This window comes from Hippoglossus stenolepis, chromosome 13, assembly GCF_022539355.2.
Source record: "Hippoglossus stenolepis isolate QCI-W04-F060 chromosome 13, HSTE1.2, whole genome shotgun sequence".
NCBI lineage: Eukaryota > Metazoa > Chordata > Actinopteri > Pleuronectiformes > Pleuronectidae > Hippoglossus > Hippoglossus stenolepis.
In genome coordinates this window covers 8,192,100-8,216,280 of record NC_061495.1, presented here as the reverse complement: position 1 = coordinate 8,216,280, position 24,181 = coordinate 8,192,100, and the positions used below count along the sequence as shown (strand labels likewise).

At 40.0% G+C, this 24,181-nt stretch overlaps 2 protein-coding genes across 4 annotated transcripts; one reads left to right on the top strand and one right to left on the bottom strand.

Annotated features, from left to right (window-relative positions):
• The first annotated feature begins 1,145 nt into the window (after nucleotides 1-1,145).
• LOC118120153 (olfactory receptor 6B2-like) lies at nucleotides 1,146-6,856 on the top strand. The gene is made up of 4 exons (XM_035174891.2): nucleotides 1,146-2,047; nucleotides 4,233-4,378; nucleotides 6,618-6,631; nucleotides 6,752-6,856. Exons 1-4 carry the CDS (start codon nucleotides 1,146-1,148, stop codon nucleotides 6,854-6,856), a joined length of 1,167 nt encoding a protein of 388 aa, XP_035030782.2.
• Nucleotides 6,147-23,273, bottom strand: agpat3 (1-acylglycerol-3-phosphate O-acyltransferase 3). Of its 3 annotated transcripts, none has more exons than XM_035174091.2 (10): nucleotides 23,041-23,273; nucleotides 15,308-15,365; nucleotides 14,946-15,176; nucleotides 14,222-14,391; nucleotides 13,911-14,072; nucleotides 11,791-11,944; nucleotides 11,585-11,687; nucleotides 10,517-10,592; nucleotides 9,934-10,132; nucleotides 6,147-9,770 (listed from the first exon to the last, which is right to left on the bottom strand). In XM_035174091.2, exons 3-10 carry the CDS (start codon nucleotides 15,121-15,123, stop codon nucleotides 9,679-9,681), a joined length of 1,134 nt encoding a protein of 377 aa, XP_035029982.2. In that variant the 5' UTR covers nucleotides 15,124-15,176; nucleotides 15,308-15,365; nucleotides 23,041-23,273; the 3' UTR covers nucleotides 6,147-9,678. The 3 variants fall into 3 exon arrangements, with proteins under 3 accessions (XP_035029982.2, XP_035029984.2, XP_035029983.2); XM_035174093.2 differs by lacking the exon at nucleotides 23,041-23,273 and adding an exon at nucleotides 22,163-22,186; XM_035174092.2 differs by lacking the exon at nucleotides 23,041-23,273 and adding an exon at nucleotides 18,654-19,119.
• Nucleotides 23,274-24,181: the final 908 nt, after the last annotated feature.

Below are 24,181 nucleotides of genomic sequence, written 5' to 3'. Positions count from 1 at the left end.
ATATTTTTAACGTTTACTATGATTATTGTTATTACTATAATAATAATAATCTTATTATTATTGTGTTGGTGTTCAGAGCCAACTGAATACAAATAAAAGGTTTTCAATTGAGTTCAATTTTAAAGGTCAAATCATAACATATTTAGGCGGCGACTGTGGAGGCTAACGGGAAGAAACCTCCAGCAGAACCAGACCCGGTGTGGGCGGACATCTGCCTCGACTGGTTGGGGTGAGCGGAGGAAAATGGGGAAGAGAGGAGAGGCAGTTTGCAAAGAGGGGAGATAGAGAGAGAGGGGGGGGGGCAGGTGTCAGGTGTTTCGGCCTTTTAATCGCATAAACGTTAAAATAACTAATAAAAACTAAACTTAGTCTAAAAATTAACACTTAAACAAAATTCTGTGGTTGCAGCCACCAGGGGGCGATCAAGATTCTTTAGGCTTCACTTTTAAAGGGGCCGTCATGTCGTCCATCTTTACTTACACTCTATGGTCATAATATTAAACATAATCAGGAACTCTAGCCATGTATGAAAATGTATACAGTAGCTAATATGAGTCGTGTGTTGTTGGTGTAAAACAAATAAAAATTTGAATTTAAAGTTCAGCTCTTTAATAACACTGAGTATCAGTGTGGTAATATAACAAACTTTGCTGCCATGGTTTCACACTATTCCACTGATCAGTATTGAAATGCTGCATTTAAAATAAATCTTAATTAATATACCTCACTGTTACACACAATGTGTTTCATGAGTAAGACTGAATGAAAACACAACTTATTTGACTTTAACTTTAATTAATTTTATTCAATTGCAACTTTCCTCACTGTGGGACTAATAAAGCCTCATCTTATCTTATCTTATCTTATCTTATCTTATCTTATCTTATCTTATCTCATGTTGTCAAACTAGCTTTGTGTTTTGTTCACTTCTACACTTGCTCAACAAAAAACTTTTTTTAATTCCCATTAGTTTTGTTGTTGTTGCCGAAGCTGTTATTAATAGAAGGTGTAGAGGGAGGTCGAGACTTTTTAAGGGATGTGACCACATCACACTTCAACCCTCTTCAACCACTTCAACCACGGATGATACGACACAGGAATTGTAGAGTCTGAAGAGAGAGGTGTGATGATTATTTTATCTGATCATGGAAAATGTTTCTATCGTTAGAAATTTCATTCTGGTCGGTTTCAACGAGTCATTTAATTACAGAATAACGCTCTTCTCACTCACTTTACTGTATTACTGTATGATTCTGTTTTTCAACATCTCTCTCATCGCCATCATTATCTCAGATGAAGACCTGCATGAACCGATGTACATCTTGTTGTGCAGTTTTTGTTTTAATGGACTTTACGGGACCACAGGTTTCTACCCTAAATTTCTTCTAGATCTGCTGTCGCCTGTTCAGGAAATCTCCTATGCAGGATGTCTCCTCCAGGCTTTTGTCATGTACTCGTTTGCCTGCTGTGAGTTGTCCAATCTAGCAGTTATGGCCTATGACAGGTACCTGGCTATATGTCGACCGCTGCACTATCACTCTCTGATGTCCAAGAGGAGGCTCTCTCAGCTGGTGTGTTTCTCCTGGCTCACACCTTTCTGTGTTTTCTCCATCAATGTCGGGCTAACGTCCAGACTGAAGCTGTGTGGCAATAACTTACAGAAACTCTTTTGTGTGAACTGGGTCATCGTTAAACTCGCCTGCTCTGAAGCCGACACATTTTCAAACGAGGCAGTTGCATCTTTTATAATTTTAATCTATTGCTTTCATGGAGTTTTCATCATTTGGACGTACATGCATCTTATTAGAACTTGCGTGAGGTCCAAAGACGACAGTAGAAAGTTCATGCAGACGTGTCTGCCCCATTTGATTTCTATGATCACGTTCCTTGTTGTGATAGTTTTTGATTTGATGTACATGCGGTTTGGCTCCACAGATTTGCCTCAGGGCCTTCAAAACTTCATCGCTATAGAATTTCTCCTCATTCCTCCGCTCATGAATCCTCTAATATACGGATTCAAACTGACCAAAATACGAAATAGAATTCTGTTATTAATTCATGGTGGAAGAAAATGACCTTTTATCTGATTTACTTTTTGTTTTTTTCATGGAAAAGAAACGAAACAGATTAATCTTCGTCAGGAGGAAGTAATGCAACAGATGTAATTCTGTAATGTTTATTCAGAGTCTAACTAAGGTTAGTTCTCCGTGAGCAGATCTGTCTCGTCCTCTTTAAATCTCTCTTAAAGACACCTTTTAAAGTTAGCTTTCTCCTAGTGCTCATCTTACTGTCTATTTTAATAATTTAATAATGTTTTATTTTATCTTGTCTCATCTGTAAAAAAAAAAATCTGTATCTTTGCTTTATTGCTGTGATATCTTCAAATTGCTTAACTGTGTTTTAAAAGATGCTATATAAATAAATAATGTCTATTGTTAATGTTTACTATGATTATTGTTGTTACTATAATAATAATAATAATAAGATTATTATTATTATTAAGTTTATTACAGTTTTTATCCTTTTAGTTGGTTATGTTACATGTAGTGGACATGTTACAGTTTCTACATCATACAATCTAATACTGTATCTCTCAAACATTAACATCACATCACGGGATTCTCTAAAATATTTTTATAAAAAGAAATATGATTCAACATTATATTCTTATATATGTTTGTGCCTTAATATGAATATAAATAGTTTGTTATTTTAGTTTTTGGTCGGCATGGTTTGAGTGGCGACCTTGATTAACACTCCTCTTCTTTTCTTGGATGGGTGAGAAGTTTTTGGAGACAGGGAGGAAAAATGAAAAGTCAGCACTCAGGTCATGTGTTCAGAGCCTTTAAATCAAATTTGTTCCACTTTTGTTTTCATTTCAATAATATTCTCAATCTTCCTCAACATACAACAACTCAATGGGAGTGTCTCAAGTGGACAACAACACAGTGACTGTTTACGTGGATACGACACTGCCCCCTAATGAGCTGTGATGATGGATGCAGTAAAGACTTTATCCCCAAGAATGACTTATCTAGCTGTTTCTAAAATGACATGTTCTCAATCAGAATTTGAGGAATAAGGAATCAAAGGAGATTCTCTGGGTTTAAAAAAAAAAAAATTTAGAAAACAATATTTCTCACACAAACAGTTGTCACTTCAATAATAATTGTAGCTACAATTTCTGTTGACTTGAGAGTCAACTCTGGTCTTTCTGTAAGTTTAATTCTGCATCTGGAGATGGACTCACAACATTCAGGTACATGAGATGGACGAGTGAGGACAGAGACCAGTCAGTGTCAGTGTTGTATACCTGCTGTCACTCACACATCATGAGTCATATGATCTTTTAATAATAACTTTATTTGTATGTCACTTATCTAGACAAGGTTACAAAGTGCTTCTCAAAATCTATGGCAAAAAAAAAGGAATAAATAAAAATAAATGGGTTTTCAATTGAGTTCAATTTTAAAGGTCAAATCATAACATATTAAGGCAGAAAAAACTCCCTCATTAACAGGAAGAAACCTCCAACAGAACCAGACTCAGTGTGGGCAGACATCTGCCTCCACTGGTTGGGGTGAGCGGAGGGAAATGGGGAAGAGAGGAGAGGCGGTTGGCAAAAAGGGGAGAGAAGAGAGATGGGGGGGGAGAGAGAGAGAGAGAGAGAGGAGCAGTTGTGTAACCATCATATTTAATTTCTGTCAGGGGTCAGGTGTCAGGTGTTTCGACCTTTTAATCGCATAAACGTTAAAAGCCAAACCAGAGAGGACGCTGAGGCTAAATCTGACTGGCTACTGGCTAAACAGTAGATCAGACATCATTACCTCTAAGCCTGGTTAAACTAAACACCTACTGTCATAGGCAGCAGAGTCAAAGGCTGTCCTGTTTAAGAAACTACATAACAAATGTGTTATCTTCCCTCTGAGACAAGCTGGTAACTTGATGTTTGTGAATTTTTATTTCTTACACAAGAGTGAGCGAGGTTTCATCACATTTTCAGCGGTTAGATAATCCAGGTCAGAGTGTAGCCGAAGATTATTTAGGATTTAGACGTTCCCATCTCACAATTCTCTTTCAAAAGGGTTTAGAGAAGCTTTATTTATCTATACAATAGCAGAGTTTTATCCACATAAAGGGCAGTGGACATAAGCTGTGAGAGGGCACTTTTAACCGCCTGCACAATCATTTGGTTTCTACCCGTTTCTTTTCCCCTCTCTCTTGTTCTGGAGACTCCAGTCTTTCACATTTCCCACAACACCTCTGTGTCCTCATCTTCTGCACAAACACGTGTGGGTTAGAGCTGGAGTCTGTGTCCACTCCTCTCCAGGAAGGAACCTGTGTGTTACCAAGCAGCCCTCCACAGACCACCCTCTCAGTACCTGCTGAATATCACTGTCATCTAACAGCTCAACAGCTCCCTCTACTGTCCACTCCCTGCCTCTGTGGCAGCTGATGTGACCATAAAGAAATAAGGAAGACATGAAGGTACATTTCTTCTCTGTGTTCTTCTCACTAGTGTGAAGAGGGAAAAATGTCCATAAGGCCCCTAAGAACAAAATAAACGATCATGCTCGGTTATAAGCAGACGTGTGTGTTTGTTGTTTTACTGAAACATCTGAGTGTCACTTTTTGTTGTGTCCTCTTCTTCCTATGAGAAACAATACTGAACATATTCCATTTAATAGCTGTGTGTGTTGATGCTTCAGTGAACTATTCACATTCTAGTCGTTGAGCCTCGACCGTGCCAGGTCAAAAAAAGTCAGTGAGTACCAACTACTTGGAGTAAATCCTTGTTACTGCGCTTAATTCATTATCATTTATGGATTTATTAGGAGATTTGTAGACTGATTTCTATCAGTTTTCATTGATGAGTTGAATTACAGTTCTGTAATGTCATATCTTTGTACATATTTTTGTAGGCAAACCTAAATTCTACATGTATATTATTAATTTCTTATCAAAACTATTCACAATAATTTACTATTCATTTTCAATTGTACAATAAATTTATATTTGAAGCCAATATGTGATTTTGAGGGTGAACAAACTGGAAGAAGGGACATAGAAAGTTCTTGGCTCAAAATTACATCAGTTAAACTCTTATTTTAGAAACTTAACTTAATTGTTGCTTATTTCATTATGAATGTTTAAAGTTGTCTTAAAAGTTTTCATGAACTTCAAGTCAAGCTATTTGTACATAGCTATGTATGTATGTATGTATGTATATATATATATATACACATACATGTTGACAAAAGAGCCACAGTCTTTGAGCTTCCTCAGAAAGCCTTTTATTCAGATTCAAATTCAGTTAATGCCACAGCTGTTGCATTGCCAGTCTTTAAAAGAGTCCCTGAGTCAGAATTAACTTGATTCAGTGACTGTGCAATGATGCACATCATGCAAAAAGTAATGACTACAGTAAGAAACCATGATTAATTACAAAGTCAGTGAAAAATGCCCGGTGAGCATCGTCTGTGACTACAGCCTTCTCATTTTAATTAGAGGCATCGCTGAAGGTATTCACAGCTCCAGACCTGACAGGTGAGACAGCGATGAGTAGAACAACCTCTGCAGATGACTTTGTAAACTGCTCCCGTGAGGCCGGCTCCGTTTGACTCTCGCTCTGTAGCTTTTCAACACTGGTTTACATTTGGTTGTAGCCTGAATGCACGGCCGTGTCATTCGAAAGCGCTATTGCAAAATAACAGAAGAGCATCTCGGCCGTTTCTGAAACTGAATGTCACGGCATCATTTACATTATGTACATGTTTATGCCGTCACATTTCTGTGAGTGGATCCGACATGTCCTGTTGGTTTGTCTCATTCGGGTCTACTGCAAAACAACTGCTACATACAACTCTACAAGTTCTAAAAGTGAATGTGACATTCATCATTTAACTTATGTACATATTTTCAGTTTAGTTTCTACATAGCATCACAACATTAGTGACTTTACAGTGTCTTAATGGAAGGTTATGGCTGTGTCATGATCACGAGGAGGAGGAGGATGCCAGTATGTCTCTGTGAAAATGGCTGCTGAGGATGAAGATAAAACATGGAGGGTGGAAAACCTACTTTCCTCTCACTTTAACTGCAGTGCAAACAGAGAAACTCACAAATCCAAAGAAGTCAAGAGTAAGTGTTGCTTAGTGATGAAATCCTTTAATGTTTAAGTGTTTTTGTTTGAAGAAAACATAAAAACCGCCTTAGAAAACAGAAAAACTGCCACAAGAGGAGCCACTAACAGAAATATCTTTGAATTTAAAAATCATAGTCAATTTCTAATGTTAATTGATTCCAGGAGAAAAATCAGAAAAGAAAAAAAGAAAAGTAAAGCGTCACAATTCGACACCTTCAACTTTTTCACATTATGTTACAGCTTGAAGCTAAAAACATTTAAATCATGTTTCCTCAGATCCCCCTACAATCAATATTCCATAATGACAAAGTGAAAAACAGAGTTAAGGAAGTTTTGCAAATGTATTAAAGAAGGAAAACTGAAATATCACATTTAGAAAGTATTTAGAAGTTGTAGTTCCTACAATTGCATCTTTGGCAGCGATCAGAGCCTCAAGTCTTCTGGGTTATTCACACCTCTCCATCTCTGTCAGGTTGGATGGGGACTGTCAGTGCACGGCCATTTTCAGGTCTGTCCACACATCTTCATGTCAGAACTCTGCATGTCTCTCTCAAGCAGATTAACAGAATCGTCCCTAAGTCACACCTGTTTCGTCTCGTCTGTCAGTTTGGGGTCATTGTCCTGAAGGAAGACAAACCTAAGGTACAGTCTGAGGTCCTGAGCACTCAGGATCTTCCTCAGCTTTCCCTCCACCCAGAGAAGTTCCTTTGACCTCATAACTTGGTTTGTGCGAGACCAAATCAGTGGAGTTTACCGCATGTGAATTCAAGTTGTAGAAACATCTGAGCCAAAATTTAAGTGACATAGAAACGTGTCCGCAAAATTTATGTCAATGTGATATTTCAGTTTCTCTTTTTCAATAAATTTGCAGGAAAAAAAATTCTAAAATTTGTGTCCTTGTCCTGGTGGAAACATTTCAATGATTTTAGCATAAAGCTGCCAAGTTAAAAAAGTGAAGGACTCTAAATACTTTAAGTGCACTGTAAAAAAAAAACATCCAAAGCAAAAACTTTTCTACTGGTTTGAACTGCTGTTGAAAATGAGTTTGAATGACAGGATGGACTGAAGTGCATTTGCATTTGATGCTGCACATTTGTGGAGATTTCTTCAAAGAAAAAGAAAAATTGGCTAAGATCCTAAAGCTTTTCACAAGAATTTGAGGTAAAAGCAACTCCAAGTATCTTTGTGTACAAAAAAGTTGTTAAATTACGAACGTTACTTTATCCATTCTCAGTTCTCGTTATTTCGTTATCTTAAAACTTAAGAACAAGTCACTTGACAGCTAATCCCAGAAACTTGCTTACTATACTGAGGACATTTTTCACATGTTGATCCTTCACTACAACAGGGGCTCAGTTAGCTTCTACATTTTCACACAAAAAAAAACTAAGCAGCACTGTCTATTAAGGCTTTGCATGAAGTCTGTCTGGGTTGAGAGAGCTCTACAGAAAGGACACAACATATCGCTGCTGACGAGTGACGGGGAAAAACAGAAACTGAAAAGAGAAATGCGAGATACTACATGTGGCACAGCAGGGCGGAGGGGAGGAGAGAGAGCAGGACACAGAATATCCCCTCGTGTTTTGCTACCATTGTTTAAATTTGAGGACCAGGAAATGTAGCGCATGTTGTATGTTAGAGTTAAAAACAACCAACTCTGGGATGAGCGATTCTAAAATGTGTAGAAATGTAAGTGCAGCAGCAATGACCAGGTGTCGCTGTGCTGATATCCAGAGAAACAAAGTTGCACACGGAGTGCAGCCTTAAACAAACCCAACACCTTCCTCACTCTCCACTTTAAAAGACTAACAGTGGTTCTCAATTATTCATTCATTTTTTAACCAAATGAATGCACTTCCCCCCCATGCACTGCGGTAATGGCAGGGAGAGAGGGTTGGTATTTCAAACATAACAGAGGGAAGAGGCGGGTGCTGTTTTAAAGGGGCCGGCAAATAAGCAAATCCCTCGCCTGAGCAAGCTTGATTTAAGGCAAAGGTTAAAATATCAGTTCTATATCAGGAAAGCTAAATAATGTGCTAACAGCTGCGAGGCTTCATGGAGACAGTCCGTGACCTTTCTCTGGAATCAACCGCCACTCAGCAGCAGATCAGTCACATCAACCAGAGCGGCGTGAGCTGCATTTTAACAGGCATCAGAGTGCTAGTAGTAGGTTGAAGTGCCTCAGTGTTCAGACTGGGAATTCTGGGTGAATGACGAGCAAGCTTTCAGGGACAGCTGATCACAGCATGTTAAGAAGATGAATGATAACATGTATGCAGATTTCTGTCTGTGTAAATCAAATGAAAATAGGAGTGAATGAATGTGTGGGTGTTGGTGCTGCGGGCTGCACATGACCACTGTAACCGATGGTAGGTTTTCACACCAGGAAGTTAACGGGTTGATTCACCAACATCACAAGATTCAAATAAAAAATTGATATTTTTCCCACTTCAGCCCTGGAGATGATGTGGAATTTATATAGTTTTGAGTTCCATGCTCTGAGTCTTCTGCTCCTGCCCTGATACAAAAAAAGGCAAACTGAATGTGACCAACGGTGCTTAAATGAAATCAAATCATATTTGAAAAACTCAAGTGAAATGTCTCTTCACAGAAACTATCTGCCAAAGTACTTGGATAATCAGATAATGAATTCACTTTTCTTTACATTTAAAAACATAGTTTCCAATGAAAACTATCAATTATTATCCAAGAAAGTGTTCTGCTCTTACCTTTGTCAAATATACTTCAACAACGATTTGAACATCATGAACATACTTTTAGTCACCTCCATTTTTCAGCATGATAGTGGAAATCGCAGACTTTGCCTGTATAAAAACCAGAACTATCTGCATTGCTAGATATGTGAAAGTTGAAATAGGGTATGTATTTTGTGATTTGGGTGAATCAACCCTTTAGGGGGACCAGGATGGGCCCGAGGTTACTGGTTCCCACTTCCACTCGGTGAAAAAACCAAGGGAGACATCCTGCATGTCACAGATGTTGCAGTGACACACTGCCCCTGGATGGTTGAGATGAAAAAATGTGGATTCATTTGTGTTCTGTGTTCTGAGCACACCCCAACACCCTGTTTGGCTGATGACCATGACTGGATTTGGAGGTAGGTAGTGCAAGAGCAGACGATGGGCGGACTGGCTGTCCATGTGACAGGTTAGGAGCTCGACCTTGGGTGTTAAACAGGATTTTAATGTGGCCGGGATGGGGACGAGCTGGATTAAGAAAGATGCAGCAGGGTACGATGCTGTGTCTCCCCCTCCATTTTGTTTTGTGTTACACCAGAGAGTTTGACCCACCCCCCCAGACCTTCCATGCTCTTTCTCTCTCACTCAGGTGCTATTCAAATTTCTAACTCTGGTCTCTATTTTGTTTTCTCCTCCGCGACCTACCAACAGACTCGACGGTAGGAGGAGAAAGTAGTTGGGTAGGGGTGAGACACCGCGGGACGGCCACACAGAGACGGCCGTACACGGGAGGAGGGGGGTGGGAGGTGTTTGGGGTTAAGGGGGTGACGCACTTTAGTTTTGTTTCTTGGCCTCCTGGTTTCCATAACTGGAGCCTGTTTTCTTCACCTCCGTAACCCCGATGAGGCGTCGGATAGCTATGGAAGCTGGGGAGAGAGAAAAGACAAAAAAAGAGGTGGAGTGAACAAGGAGAGAAGATGAAATGTTAAATAAAACATAAATTCAAAACCTTGAATTTAACTTTTCTTTTTCCAGGTAAAGAGCCACAGTCTCGATCTTCATGTGGAAGATATACCATACATGTGTTACCTATGATGAGGAATAAGATGAAGCCAATGATGAGGAGGGGGGAACCGCTGACGACCACTCCACAAGCAAAATTGATGAGGGGCGACAGCAGCAGGGTGGCCCAAAACAGGAAGTTCAGCAGCGTCCATAGTCGACGAGGTGGGATTATTGTGGGTCCGGGGAACTTGCCTTCCTTGCTGTAGTGTTCCTGTAAGGCATCCTGCGTCAGAGAAGAAAAACATTAAGTAATCATGCATGACATGAAAAACAGTAACCATATTTAAATATGCACATACAGTCACTGTTCAGACTAATAAATGATAAAACAAGTTTAATGGATAGTATTGGGAGGGACTTCTGGGCTTGTGTGTTTACATATTATTCAAAAACCACTTGTTTTAACTCAGTAACATTTTACAACTCAAGAGAATGTGCATAACTTCTCTGATGTTTGTTTATGAACATGTGGCTTTAACTGTGGCTTGATTGTGCCGCTTTCTTCTGTTGAGCACAATAAGGACTTGAGCCTGGAATCGCTGCTACATCATTTTAGTGCATTCTTTGTCATTTTAATCCTATATTAAGTCTTAAATGTCCGTTTTACCTTCTCCTGGTAGAGCTTGTGCAGCCAATTGGCACACTCCTTCTCATCATCTGGTATTTCCTCCACAGGGAACCGTCTGGATGGGAAAGAGTAAATAACTATACACTGTAGATCTGAATCACATTTGGTTTCAGCCTCATTAAAATTTTAGCAATGACAGTTAGAAATGTGCGCATAAAGAACAACCGAGACAAATACAAAGTACGACACACTGGGTGGAGGTCATTTATGTTTAGAGCACCGTCAACAAGCAACCACCTAAATCCTGGGAGAACACAAACTCAAGCAAACACAACAACACAGATATGGATATTATTACAAACCATTTGACCTCCAAACATGAAACAGGTTTTTTATCACCACTTCTCCCAATCCCGTATCTTTCTGTAACTAAGTCCAACCCGAATCAGACAGGCATTGTGTTTTTTGTGTCCAAACCGAGTTTTTTGTGTCACCCTGTCCCTGACACGCATGGTTAACGCTCGTTTTCCCCGATTACAGACATGTGCAGTGTAAAAAAAAAAATCCTAGCCAACGTGACGAATATCATTCTGTTATGGCAGTGTCTCACCACTAGAGGACTCTACTAACAATAACTTATTTCTCTGCATCATAGATCTGCTGCTGCAACTGACTCCGGTCTATTCTATGTTTCCGCAAAACTAAAAATGTTCTCTCCCTCGTTTTAAATGGAGTAAAAAACTAATATTTTTTCTCATTCAGTTTTGCTATCTAGAATAAAGACATGCCTTTCCAGGCATGTTCAGCAGGAGCCCTCCTAATCTATTTCCATCTCCTGACCTGTTCTACACTCAGTAGGCGTGCTCTGCCCATTAGAGTTACTGTTCTGAAACCATAAACACGCTGGGAAGCCTGCCAACATCCCAAGCACACTCACTGTCTGTTTCAATGTTATAGGACGAAAATGTGATTGGAGGGAGGTCGCGAGATTTAAACTACATTCATCATCTTCCACTCGAAGAGACTCGGCACAGCTGGCAGTGTGATGCATCATCGTTACAATAACAGGTCATTCTGAGGTAAATGGAGGGCGAAGGTGACACTCACCTCACACTCAGGTCAGATTTGTATTGCTTGCCGTTGACAATGCCCAGGAGAGTGGGGGTTTGGTTATCTTTGAAGTTGAGAGTCACGTCGTACACAGCAGTTACTGTAAGAAAGTGAAGAAAAACAAAAATCACATTAAGAACCAAAAACATGTGTTTTAAACAGGATGAACTGTGTGTGTGTGTGTGTATATTTCTATAAAGTACCTGTGCCCTTAAGACACTGCAGTGTTGTGGTAAATCCTTTGGTTCGGGGTAGTAGATGGTATTTGAGCTTGGGGAGACCTTTGCTCTCTGCAATCTCCATACTGATTTGGTGTTTCTTCTCTGTAAAACGGGTTCCCTCGCAATACAGAAGAAACTGTGAAGGTAGGAGAGAGGTGTTATACACACACACACACACACACACACACACAGAGACACACATGCAGACTTAAGGTGACCTCCTTTCTCTTGTCCCATCCACTACCCTTCTTCTGCTTGGTTTAATTACAGAATTACTTCAGATAAGTAATGACATCTCAGCCACGACAAGTCTTTTTGTAGGTCTTCATGACATTATAAAGCAACTTTGGTGAACATGGCGAATTTCAAAACAGAGGTTTTTGCAATTCAACTTAAACTTATACAATCACTCATAACCATTTGGTATCGCTAGTCAAAGTCACAGAGTCGCCTAAAAAGTTTAAACTTGGTTAGCCTGTTTCTCCCTTGGTTAGGGTCTGGGACACATGAAATGTCTTATTTGACCAAATCAGTACAAGAAATGTCATTAAGATCTGTGAGGTGAACTGAATGACCCCATCTCACATCCCAGGTAATAGTATGGGACCGACTCAGCTCAACCAAAGGCTGTTGACTTGGTTTATCTGACCACAAAACAAACTATGTCATTAGCAGTTGCCGGATGCTCAACTTAAGAGGTAATTAGATCAACTGCTGATCAGCCTAATCTCAGCTGGCGAACCGGTGGAGTTATTCTGAATATCTGTAACACAAGGTGCTTCACACCTTCAGCAATGACCTACAACGACCAGTGAGTGCTGTCCTCACCACGTTTGAATGTAAAACACTTGTTATTTCAAGAGAAAAGATCTGCTTTGCATCACCAAGCAGGATGAAAGCTCCCTCACACTGTGCTCTGTGGAAAGTCCAGTTCATGAAGTTTAACAGAAAAAAACAATAAACCCGCTCCCTACCGTTGATGCATTTCAAACACAGCTGGTGCACACACACAGAACATGATATCTGTGCATTGCCAAGATCAATGTATGTATAAAAAAAACTGGGTCAAAAGGACAGTGACTGAATATCCTTGCATTTAGAAAGGGAAGAATATATCTTCTCTGTGAAAACTCAACCACTGACAGTTTATCACAACTCTGATCTTATCTGTGTACTTTTAGCTATTGTTTCTATTGGTATTAATAACACTGTGTTCCCTATAAGAACAGCTGAGATTTGAGAACAATAGCAGTCAGTCAGATTAGTCAAACTTGTTTATAGGAAACCTCAAATTACCATCCTGAGGTTGTATACCTCCATACCAAGTCCAAGTGACATCTGGTCAAAATGTGAAGCGATTCCCTACTGGCAGACTATTATGTTCAAGAGGCCCAAAACCCTTTTTGTGAGGCTACTGTGACCTTGACTTTTGAGCACAATCCTTGTCTACGTGAGCATTTTTTGCCAAACTGGAGAGGATTCTCTCTTGGCTTTCTAAAGATAACATGTTCATGAGGGGAATAAAGGGTTTTGTGAGGTCCCCTTGACCCTTGACCTCCAAATTGTAATCAGTTTATCCTTGTGTCCAAGTGAACGTTGGTGCCAGGTTTAATTAGATTCCCTATGGGTGCTGGTGATACATCATGTTCACTGGTAAATGAGGTCACCGTGACCTTTGACCACAGAATCTAATCAGGGGATTCATGAGTCCAACTGAACTTGACGAACTTCACTCAAGACGTTGGCTCAACTCTGGTTTTTAATTTGCTATGTAAATAAATATGACTTGACTTACTGTCAGACCCCACTTTATCCACATAGTGCTTTTAGATTTGTAAATGGAAAGACTCATATCTGCACTTCACTGAAATGTTGTGCTCAGGCAGCTACATGTCTGTTTCTTCATAAGAAGTCTATACCCAGAGGATATTTCTGAAACTTTATTGAGCAACTGAGCTAGAGTTCACTGATATGGTATTCATGCAAAAGGTTGTGTGGGAGCTTGAAAAGAAAAGAGAAAAAAAAAAAAAAAGAAATCCAAAGTGCTGCTTAAACTCTTACACACGTCAGAAGACAGATCCACTACATGTGTGTGTACTTACCCACATATATTCAGGATAATCTTTGAGTCTGCTCAGTCCCTTGAAGACAGTATGTTTGTCCTCCTCCCACTTTCTTTTGCAGAAGACTATTTCTAGGAAGTACCAGGTCCAGCCAATCAGAGGAACCTTCAGCAGCTCGTGTTTGGCCAGCACTTTTGAACTCTAGAGACAAAGGACAGGTTTAGGTTTTTATTACAAAAGCATGGATCTCTCACAAAATGGATTGAAGTCATCAAGAGCGGCATATGGCAAAAAAGTTGTGCAAAGATGTGTGTTTGAAACTCTGAGTCATACTATGTTACTATACTAACCCCTAAGATGCCATATCTTTCACACATGGTCCAGCCACAGAGGAAGTCGATTTCAAAGTTGTGGTTGAGGATGATGATGGCATGCTCTTTGCCAAACATGTCCACCGTAGCCTGTTCGGTGTATAGGGTGCAATCTGTGCCTGACCACCATTCCAGCAGCATCACCAGCTCTGCACACAGCACAAGACTTCATGTGCATTCAGCAGGTACAAGAAAACACTTGGCAACTAAAAGAAAAAACTAAAATAAGAACTACACTAAAATTACTGAACCAAAGCATTTTTCTTACAGTATATGTCTACCAGTTTTGTTGAATTATAACACAGTGATCTATATCATAATATCCTCAGATAATTATCAGCAAGCTGAATTAGTGTTTCAGCTTTTTTTAGATTATTATTTTGGTGCTATAGTAATGTGTAGCTGAGCCTCGGCAGCTCTCATTAACCCATTCAGGAAGCCATTTGTGGCAAAAAAGCTCTGATAAACCCACAGTACACTGTCTGGCCAGTATCAATATGGCAGACAGATGACGTCAGTTGGAGCCTGGTGACATTGTGGAGGATGAAGCTGCAGAGGACTAATGTTTATCTCACTCAAAGCTAGGTACATTTGACAGGTGGCCAAGTCAAGTGTGAATAGACTGCATGGTGCCTCTTTCCTTCTTTATGTTATCCAAAATATAAAACTATATTTTACAACAGAATAGGTATCATCTACTCACGACTCCAGAGTGAGTAGGAGAGCCGGCAGTTGATTCTGCGGTAGAGCTGTTTGTTGATGGGCCAGAGGATGCAGGTGCAGAGCTGGATGAAGTTTATGATGAGGCCGCTCACCACAAACACAAAGCCCATCAGCAACTGCAGGATAAACAGGCTCTTCAGGTAGTCCAGAAGAGCCATGGCTGAGGAGCCTGGAGGGTGGAGTAGGCTCCTCTCTATACACTACGACCAACCTGAGAGAGAGAGCACAGCAACGAGGACATCATCAGTGGGAGACAGAGAACGAAAGAGCATGAGGGTGAAAATAATTATTCTGCAGATGAAAAAGTTCTCAGAAATTAAAATACATCTCAGTGTCTCTTACCACGGTGGGATCCTTTTACAAGCCGCGTTTACACGGTCCGTCGGCCAATATTACTGTCCTGTGATAGAAGCAGAACAGAGGTTGAGTTATCAGGAGCCAAAGTGACATAAAACCAAAAATAAAGCAACATTTCAGTGTCATTACAGTGATTTTAATAATGTATGCTGTGCTTGTTTGCTCAGCCAGTTTGAACTTTGTTAGATAATGACCCAGGAGAACCGAAATATCCTCCATCATTCTCAGTGTGGGTGGAAAGTCAACATGAATCCAAAAGGTAATTGCTGTGACAGGATTTCTAAGAGCATATTTTAATGGCTAAAGAGGTGCCTAAAATCCATTAGTTTAGCACTGTTGTAGATTTGTTAGAGCTAATTGCATTTTACTAGATTATAAAAAGGAATTTTACAAGATGCAGAGTAAACACAATTTCTGCATAGTTCAGCTTCTGTGTGCATTTGTTCATTACAACATCTCAAATGTCATTAACGGATTAATTGATCTGGAAAATGTGGTGAATTGTTGCAGTCTAAGATGCAGGGCACTGCACTACATGCGGCCAGTGATTGTAATGGTACCAGTGTGGAGTTTTACAGTTCTGTCTGGGCCTGTGGGAGTTTCCTTATTGGAGCTTCAGGTTCATGGAACAGATGATCTGGAAATATTTAATGGTCCCTTTGTAAGGATGTGACTGCATTCGTCAGACTAGAGACCAGTTTAGGGTGTTTGAGCAAAGCATGCTGGGACAGGCGGACGATGAATAAGCAGAGATAGTGTGGGTAAAAAGTTGGCAACTGCTCCAGATAACAGTTAATGATTTATCAAAAAGCCCAGGTGCTCACTTTTCTCAAGAACATCTCACATTACATGACATATGGCCAACAAAGCAGCTCTGCTTGTTTAACCACTGTCGTCATAAGAGTAGCAACTGAAATGTCAAATCTTTTTGTTTGAAGTGACGATTAAAAAAGTTTCTAATCTTCCTGATATGTTGTTTCTTCAGATCTGTGTGGAGAACGTTGGTTGATGTTAACCTTCTTTTTTTAATCTGTTATGAGACATTTCATCTGTGGACAAGGAGCACTTGATTCGATTCACCAAAACATAAAATTGAAACCTGCAGGGGGTAACTTCTGTCTCCCCCTTCTGGTAGCGCAAGAAAACATACCTGTCAAAGGCAGGATTTATCATCGGTTTGGAAATGAAGCAGACGTTCATTTACATGTAAAAGCTCCACATTCCGGATTTAATAGCAGTGCATTAATATTGGACTTAATGACCCAATTCACTGTGGATGCTAAACGCTCTTGCTCCCGATTGTAACCAGATTAACTGTGCAGTACGAGCACCAACAACATATGGACAGTCACCTGCATTCACTGCTATAACTGTGTCAGCAAATCAGAATAAAAAAGAGGCCTTCTGGTGTTTGCTTTTTACAGCAGGCTGCAATCTGTACAACAAGGGAGAGACAGTGACAATATGTCCCTGTGCGGCACTCATGTCAGTCTTCCGCCACAGACACTGTATTGTGTACAGGGCGATTTTCGGGTTGACGGCTGTCTGGTTTCTTTATATATTATCTAATTTTTTTTCACAAGTTCATCTATAAAAACAAACAATTGTCTAACATGTTTCGTACAAGAGCAGATATCCGGTTGCCATCCTTCACATATAACTATATGAACAGTTGAAGAAGGTGCTTTATCTACCCAACATTATCAACCAACTGGAAACTCACAATCCAAATTACAAGTAATTTTCCAAGTAACCGCAATATGTTTACATGAACTTTTATTGGTTTGTATGCCTTTAACAACCTACCTTTCATTTAACAAATTAAGCAAACCAAATAACCTAAGAATGTAGTAATGTAATTTTGAGACATAGTTGACACGCGGCCAATTTGTTGTCTGCAACAAGTCTTATCCTGTGTCACCAATCCTTCTACTAACACTGCTACGCAATAATAGAAAAAACTAATTGGCCTGAATGTGAAGGGATAAAAGTCATACATGAACATCCACAGAATGTCAGTTGGTTTTCTTGAGCCAACAAACATACAAATGTTTCTAATTATGTGGAGTTTGGACAAGATGTGTTAAAATACTGTTACGCATGCTGGTGTTTCTGATTATCAGGCAAGTCATTGTCGCTGTCTCTGCATAATGTGTGAGATTTGACCTTTGTTCCTAGTGGGAGTCCAGGTGGTGGAGAGTTAGACTGTTGCACATGTACCTTGTAGCAATAGTGAAGCTTAATAGAGAAGTTCCATAACCATCATTTGCTGTGACAACAAGCACTTCGTGGCCTCTTTTACACAGCCTGTTGACCTTTATTATGCGTTGCTGCATAGGTTCAAGGTTCAAAGCGTCAAAGGTTCAAAGACATTAATGTCATATGCAGAAATAAACAAGTTATCAATGCAATGAAATTCAGAGTTCTCTTGTCTCTGCCTGATAATAACTGACGTCAGTTATTAAAATAAAAAATATCCATAAAAAAAGCTAGAAACATCCAAAGAAAAATAGAAACATTTAAATATATATATATAAAAATAATAGCACAAATATAACTGATTGGATCAGTGTTCTATTTCAGCTATGTGGGTTAGTAGTTCAGTGTTAAGAGTCTGCGGAAAAAAAATATTTTAATAAAATGCTAACACTAAGGTCCCAATAATAACCAAAACAAGGCTTAAAACACCATGACGTCATCACATCCTCTCACCAACCAATCGAATCAACATTTACTGCAGTGTGGTTGTTTAACCATACCAGAGGTATTTCTCTAGTAAAGACCACAAATGTCTTTGCATTAAAATACAGGGAGTCCAGAAAAAACATACACTTGGTTTGTGATAGAAGTCGTCCAGTGCAACAAACATTGAGTTTGACAGTCAAAAGAGTCTGTGGACATCCACTTGTGGCCCCACACAGCCTGAAGGAAAGATTAGAGACGCTGCCTGGGTTAAAGCTGCTTAAGGAAGGACAGCTGCTTGTACTTTCCTTAACCGGAACACACCTGAACACAGCTTCTGTGCCAACAAATAAACATGGGTTGCAAGGACTCTCTTGTATGAGAAAAGGCTGTTGAAATCTACATTAACAGATGCCAGCTAAATGTTGAAAAAGTTTCACCACATCTTGGCAGGTAGCAGGACCTTGTTGTTTTAATTCTACATATTGAGTATTATTTGCAACTTCTGCTCTGCACAGTGAAGGGCTGAGTTATGCCCTTTAGTAATTACCTGACTTCTATCTCTTTTACAAGTTCTAATTAATCCAGTATGAGCCATCCTCATCTGCTGTGACCACAAGACGAACCATCTCTCTCGTGTTTAACTTACCAGTAGACATAGTAGGCCATTGCCATGAGAACCAATGCCCCACAGATCCCAGTAAAGATCATCACAGCACTCTGGTTCAGCATTTTGGCTACTGGTATCCTCCCAAATCAAAGCCAGAATAAAAACATAAAGAAGGGCCTGCAGAGAGCAGTGGATATTCACAGGCTGTCCTGCCTCATAGCCATGATAATCCCACAGAAGGAAAGAGAGATTATGATGATGACAGCAAGAACACAGCCAGATCCCAGATCTTGCTGGGTCGTTCACTGACGACCAAAAATATTTCCAATCACCCAGAAAATGACCAATAACAGTGGCTCTACATTGAGCGCAAGTGCAAAAAAGAAAATGTCAAAAACTCCTGAATGTCACCGGGGGTTCTTCTGAGAGCGTACTAATGAACGCCAGATAGACTGAAAGATGGCTCACTTCTCGAAGGAGGGAGACACACATGAGCAGTGTCTCGCACATAAGCGGTGTCTTACATGCATTCCCATCCTCTAATCCAATGGATCAGATTAGTGCTTATTAGGCGGCCATGGGCACCCTGGATGTGTCACTTTTCATTAACATTAACCAATAAGAAGGCTGGGCTCTGCCGAACAAGGTAGAGTTAGCAGATTGGCTTCTGTTACGCTAATGGTATCCATCACGCTAAAAGGGGCCCAATCATAGTGGTGAATTTCATGCCTCATCTTGCCATTGGCCCACTTCAACTTTATTTACATGGTACTTTAAAACACATTTTTGTTGATCCAAAGTGCTTTTTAAAAAAAAGTGGTAACAGAAAAGCAGTGATAACAATAATAACTACAATCATAATACTACACAACACAACAATTTAGGCACATTGAAAGGCTAAAGAATAAAAGTGTTTTCATTTAACTGAGGATGCCAAATGACCAAGATGATGAGAAATGTCACTAATAAGATTCTGTGATCCGATTAAAGTAACTTAATGTGGTCTAGTGGAAGCAGGTAGATGGAAGAGAGGATTGGACCAAGTGTGAAACCTTGAGGGACACCACAGGAGATAGGAGCTGAGGAGGAGGTTGAGTTACTAATGGAGACACTAAAGGATCTATTGGATAACTATGAACTGTTGGTAACACAAATCAATAGACAGGCAGGATGACCTTAGACAGAGAGTCAGTAGTTTCCTTGAAACAGCCACTTCCAAGCTGTGCTTTGAATCTCGTTGGCCAAGTATAATAAGGGATGAACTAACGCAATGCCTGGAAATCAGAGATCCACTATCCTCACTCCCACTGCGAGAACCTTAGGTACTGAATATCGTTCACGACATATCTACATTACTCAGTCACACAAAGATGATAAATGGAGCTGGTGGGCAAGTAGACAAAAGCCTTTGGATTCATGCAAAGAGATAATGTCAAATGAGGCTCACACAAGGCGGCAGAGAGATGCAGAAATAAACTGTCCAGCAAATAGGTCAAAGGTTAGAGTACAGACCCGAGGGCGTGCCAGTGGACATTAAAGGCAAATATGCAAAGAGATAAAAATACATTGTGATAGCTGGACAACGAAGGTCATTCATGTTTCAAAGCACAGTGCATTGTGTAAGCACAGTGGGGAGGTAAAGAACATTGACCTACCTCATATTTGTAAAATGTTTAACATTTATCAAATGTTTGTGATTCTCTGCTCATAAAGAAGTTTTAAACCACAGCCTTTACTCAGGTACAAAAATCAGTCTTTAAAACATTATTTAGAGAAATAGAAATGTGAAATATATCGTGATAATTATTGATATTGACTGATACGATTTTCTTTCTTTCTTTTTTTTTATCTTGACATATCGACCAGCCCCATGAACAAGCCTACAAAAGGTCAGGAAGCTATGAAATATGATGCAACACCAGAAGAGATTTAAGTGGTTAAATACTAGTTTTGGCAGATAAGATAAAAAAGATAGTAAATAGATAAACTGATTGTCTCACTGTGATGTCAAAGTAATGTGTTGCAATAATATCCCACTCTCCAAAGATGAAAAAATGTAGTTGTTCAAAATAATTTTGAAGAATGGGATTTGAAATTGAGGACCACATGTGGCGGATAGTCCTTCAGAAGCACTGATGTCCTGCCGAGAACGGTCAACTTGAGCAGCCATGATAGAACAAGCAGAAAGTTGACGGACCTGTGTATGACAGCTACCACACTGAACTGCTGCAGCTCACGTGTATGTGAGTGAGCTCACCATTGCGGATACTGCCAACGCCATCTATTCTGAGTTTGCCTTTTATTACAGCCATCAATTATTGTAATGATGATCTATTGTTGAAAAGTGAAGAAATGCAAAGAGGAGGGGGGGGGGGAGAAGGAGAGAGAGAGAGCATACGCACCCCTTCACCTAATTTGTTATAAACTTACTGGTATTTTGTTGCTGTGTCACAAACTTTATTTGTTAATCTTGATAACTCTCCTTCCTGATGATCACTGTAGCCAAATGTACAACTAGTCTGGTACCTGTCGCACTAGGTTTGGCCTAGAAAATGTGCAGTCTGGCAGATTGCACTTGGCTTGGAAAGGTAGAGGCCTAAAAGTAGGAAGTAAAAAGGTGAAACTACCTGTTAAACCTCTATGTTGAACATGAAATGTCAAAGTTACTATGAAATTAACCAGATTGTCACAAAATGCTTGAGAAGCTCATAAAACAATATGTCCCTGGTGAGGGATTAAAGTGAATGATGGAACTGCTCAGATATAAGCATATCTCTGAATCTCTGTATGTCTCAAAGTCCTAGAGGGCCATACTTTGGCTTGATGGAAAGATAAGAGTTCAATAGTTCACCACGTGTAAACAGACACGTCACTGGACTTTACACCAACCCTGTATTTGTATGAAATGTATGGCTCAGATATACCACCTGCGAAGATTTGAGGAAAATGCTTTGAACCAAATGGTATAGCCCATATTCACAAATCACAATAGGGCTTAATAAGGTTCAGGCTTCTCTAACCTTGACCCTCATCAAGAGGAGGGAAAGATTACCCCCCCAAAAAAACGTCAGCATGGAATTTGGCCACCAATGCCACACGTGCATGTCTTACTGAGAAATGATTTGTTTGTATTGTTACTGTGCAGTAGTGCAATGTAGTTTGAACCCTCCTGCAAAAACTGCAATAAAACAATACTGACATGGCTTATTCCTGAGGGGAAACTGCAGCAGACACTGGGTTTGTACTTACAGTAAATTAATTTCACTAATTCTGAAAACATTAGACAGTCAATTAGTCGTGATTAAAAAAGAAAATTAAAGACTGCAATTGAGACAACTGGCTGACTGATGAACTCTTAGTAAAGCCCAGTAACGCAGCAGTCCTACCTGTGTGCAAACCTCAGGCATTCTGCAGTTTCCTCTTTAACGACCAATATTGGTTTTGTAAGACCACTACTTGCCTCCTTCCCAGAGCACCACCAGTCTCAGCATTACAATGATCGACATTAAAAACCATTAACACGGGAATGATCAGGGTATGGCACTTGCCTGTGTCTAGCTCTCCTTCGCCTTTCTGGGTTAAACTGAGTTGCAAGCCTAATGTTAGTGCTGGCTCTGAGCCGCAGACTTGAATGAACTCCAGTAACCTTACGTCAGGCGACTTTGTGAGTGTGTGTGTGTGTGTGTGTGAGTGTGTAAGTGGTACGACGCAGGTCAACACGGAGCCAGCTGGCGCACACGACGTACAGCGGCGCAAAGGGGTCTCGCAGCGTAAAAGTAGTTTTTTTTTTTTTAAATGAACCCAGCATCAACTCCAGCACAGCCCAGAGTGTAGTGTTTCAGTTCATGTCAAACACTCAGTGGATATTAACATGCAATCAGTGCGGGCATGGCTCCATGGCTCCATATCACCACACAGCCCCAGCACGTCCAGTGACTGCGCTTATCTCTTGACACATGTCATAATAAGCTAGCGAGCGTGCTGAAGTCAAAAGTTGCCAGCAAACTGCGCTTTACACCTCAAACCCTGGGGAAATAACACGACCCAGCCTGTCGAACCACTGCTGCCGGCGACGGTGCACCAGATACCGCTCACTGGCACCAGATACCGCTCACTGACACCAGCCTAGACCCGGTGTTACTGAGCAACTCCGCCGAGCAGGTCTGGAAGGACGGGGCCACCTGCTAATGGTGCACGGGCAGCGTGCTAACTTAGCTAGCCCGCTGCGGTTAAAGTCACATTTATATTCCCGGAGGAGGATAAAGTCGGTTAGCCGGAGTGTTCACTAGCTAACAACAACCGCGTTCCCCTCATATACACATACAGTAAACACCTAACCGACCCGGAGGCGCTTGCTAACGTCATGCTAAGCTAGTTAGCCAGCTAGCGTTAGCGGTCAGTGTCAGTAACGGTGCTGTGGGCTCACCTGAAACGTATTCGCGCAGGAGTCGGTGGATTTGTGTTTCTTCCGGTGGGTTTTCCCGCAGCTTTCCGTTCTTCGGCGGAGTAAAGCGACTCTGCTACTGAGCTCTTCTCACTTCGTCCGCTTCCTCAAACGCAATAAAAACGACTTGAGGTGATGCGATTTGCGAGACCGCTATTGTTTGTCGGTTAAAGCCCCACATTTCCTCGAAGCCCATCTGAAGGTAGTGCGCTCCACATCCGGTCCGGCCCCTTCATTCATTCTCACACAAATAAAACAACCTGTCATTTTTAATTTGTCTTTGATCCAAGAACAACAAATATAAGTATTGTTGAAAGAATATTATCCCAATTACTCCTGTTATTCTACATCAGTTCACATGGGGTGGTATTTCATTTATAGAGAATTATTTCATAGTCAACTTTTATTTTTGTATTGCAAAGTTTCCCTTGTGCAGAAATGAACTGTATGTTATCCTCAGGTAACAGTTTGCAGTTTAATACACCGATATTCACTGACTTTATTATAAATTCTCCTCCTCCTCCTCATTATTATTTATTTTTGCACTTTTCAAAGAAGCCGTTACAAAGTGGTTGAGTAAAATAAATGAAAATATATAATGTATATACAAATATATGAAAATAATAAAAACATAGATATCAAAGGCAAGAAGCCAGCTAATATAATGTCATCTGGATTCAAACATCATTTAAAAGCAACTAGTCATTTATAACCTCTGGCAGTTTGATTTTACACTGTATATATTAGTTTTTATTCAATTCATATTTTCCTATATTTTTTATATTTCCTTACACTTAAGTATTGCATGTTACTTATAATTGCTTACTATTTTTGATTCTTGCTGCTGAAATATTGCAAATTTCCCCATTGAGGGACTAATAAAGGATTATCTTATCTTATCTCTTATCTTATCTCCTATCTTATCTCCTATCTTATCTAATCTTGTTCTGCTTCAGCAGTGTGATTAAAAATGATTCTAACACACTTAAATAACTTAAATCACACTTTAATTGCACTTGGGGTTTTACTGTCAGCGCATAGTGTATATTTGTCTTAACTTTGCATGTGAAAAGTTCTGTTTTATTTTAAATAAATTCCTTTCTGCTGAATCTGTACAACCTTG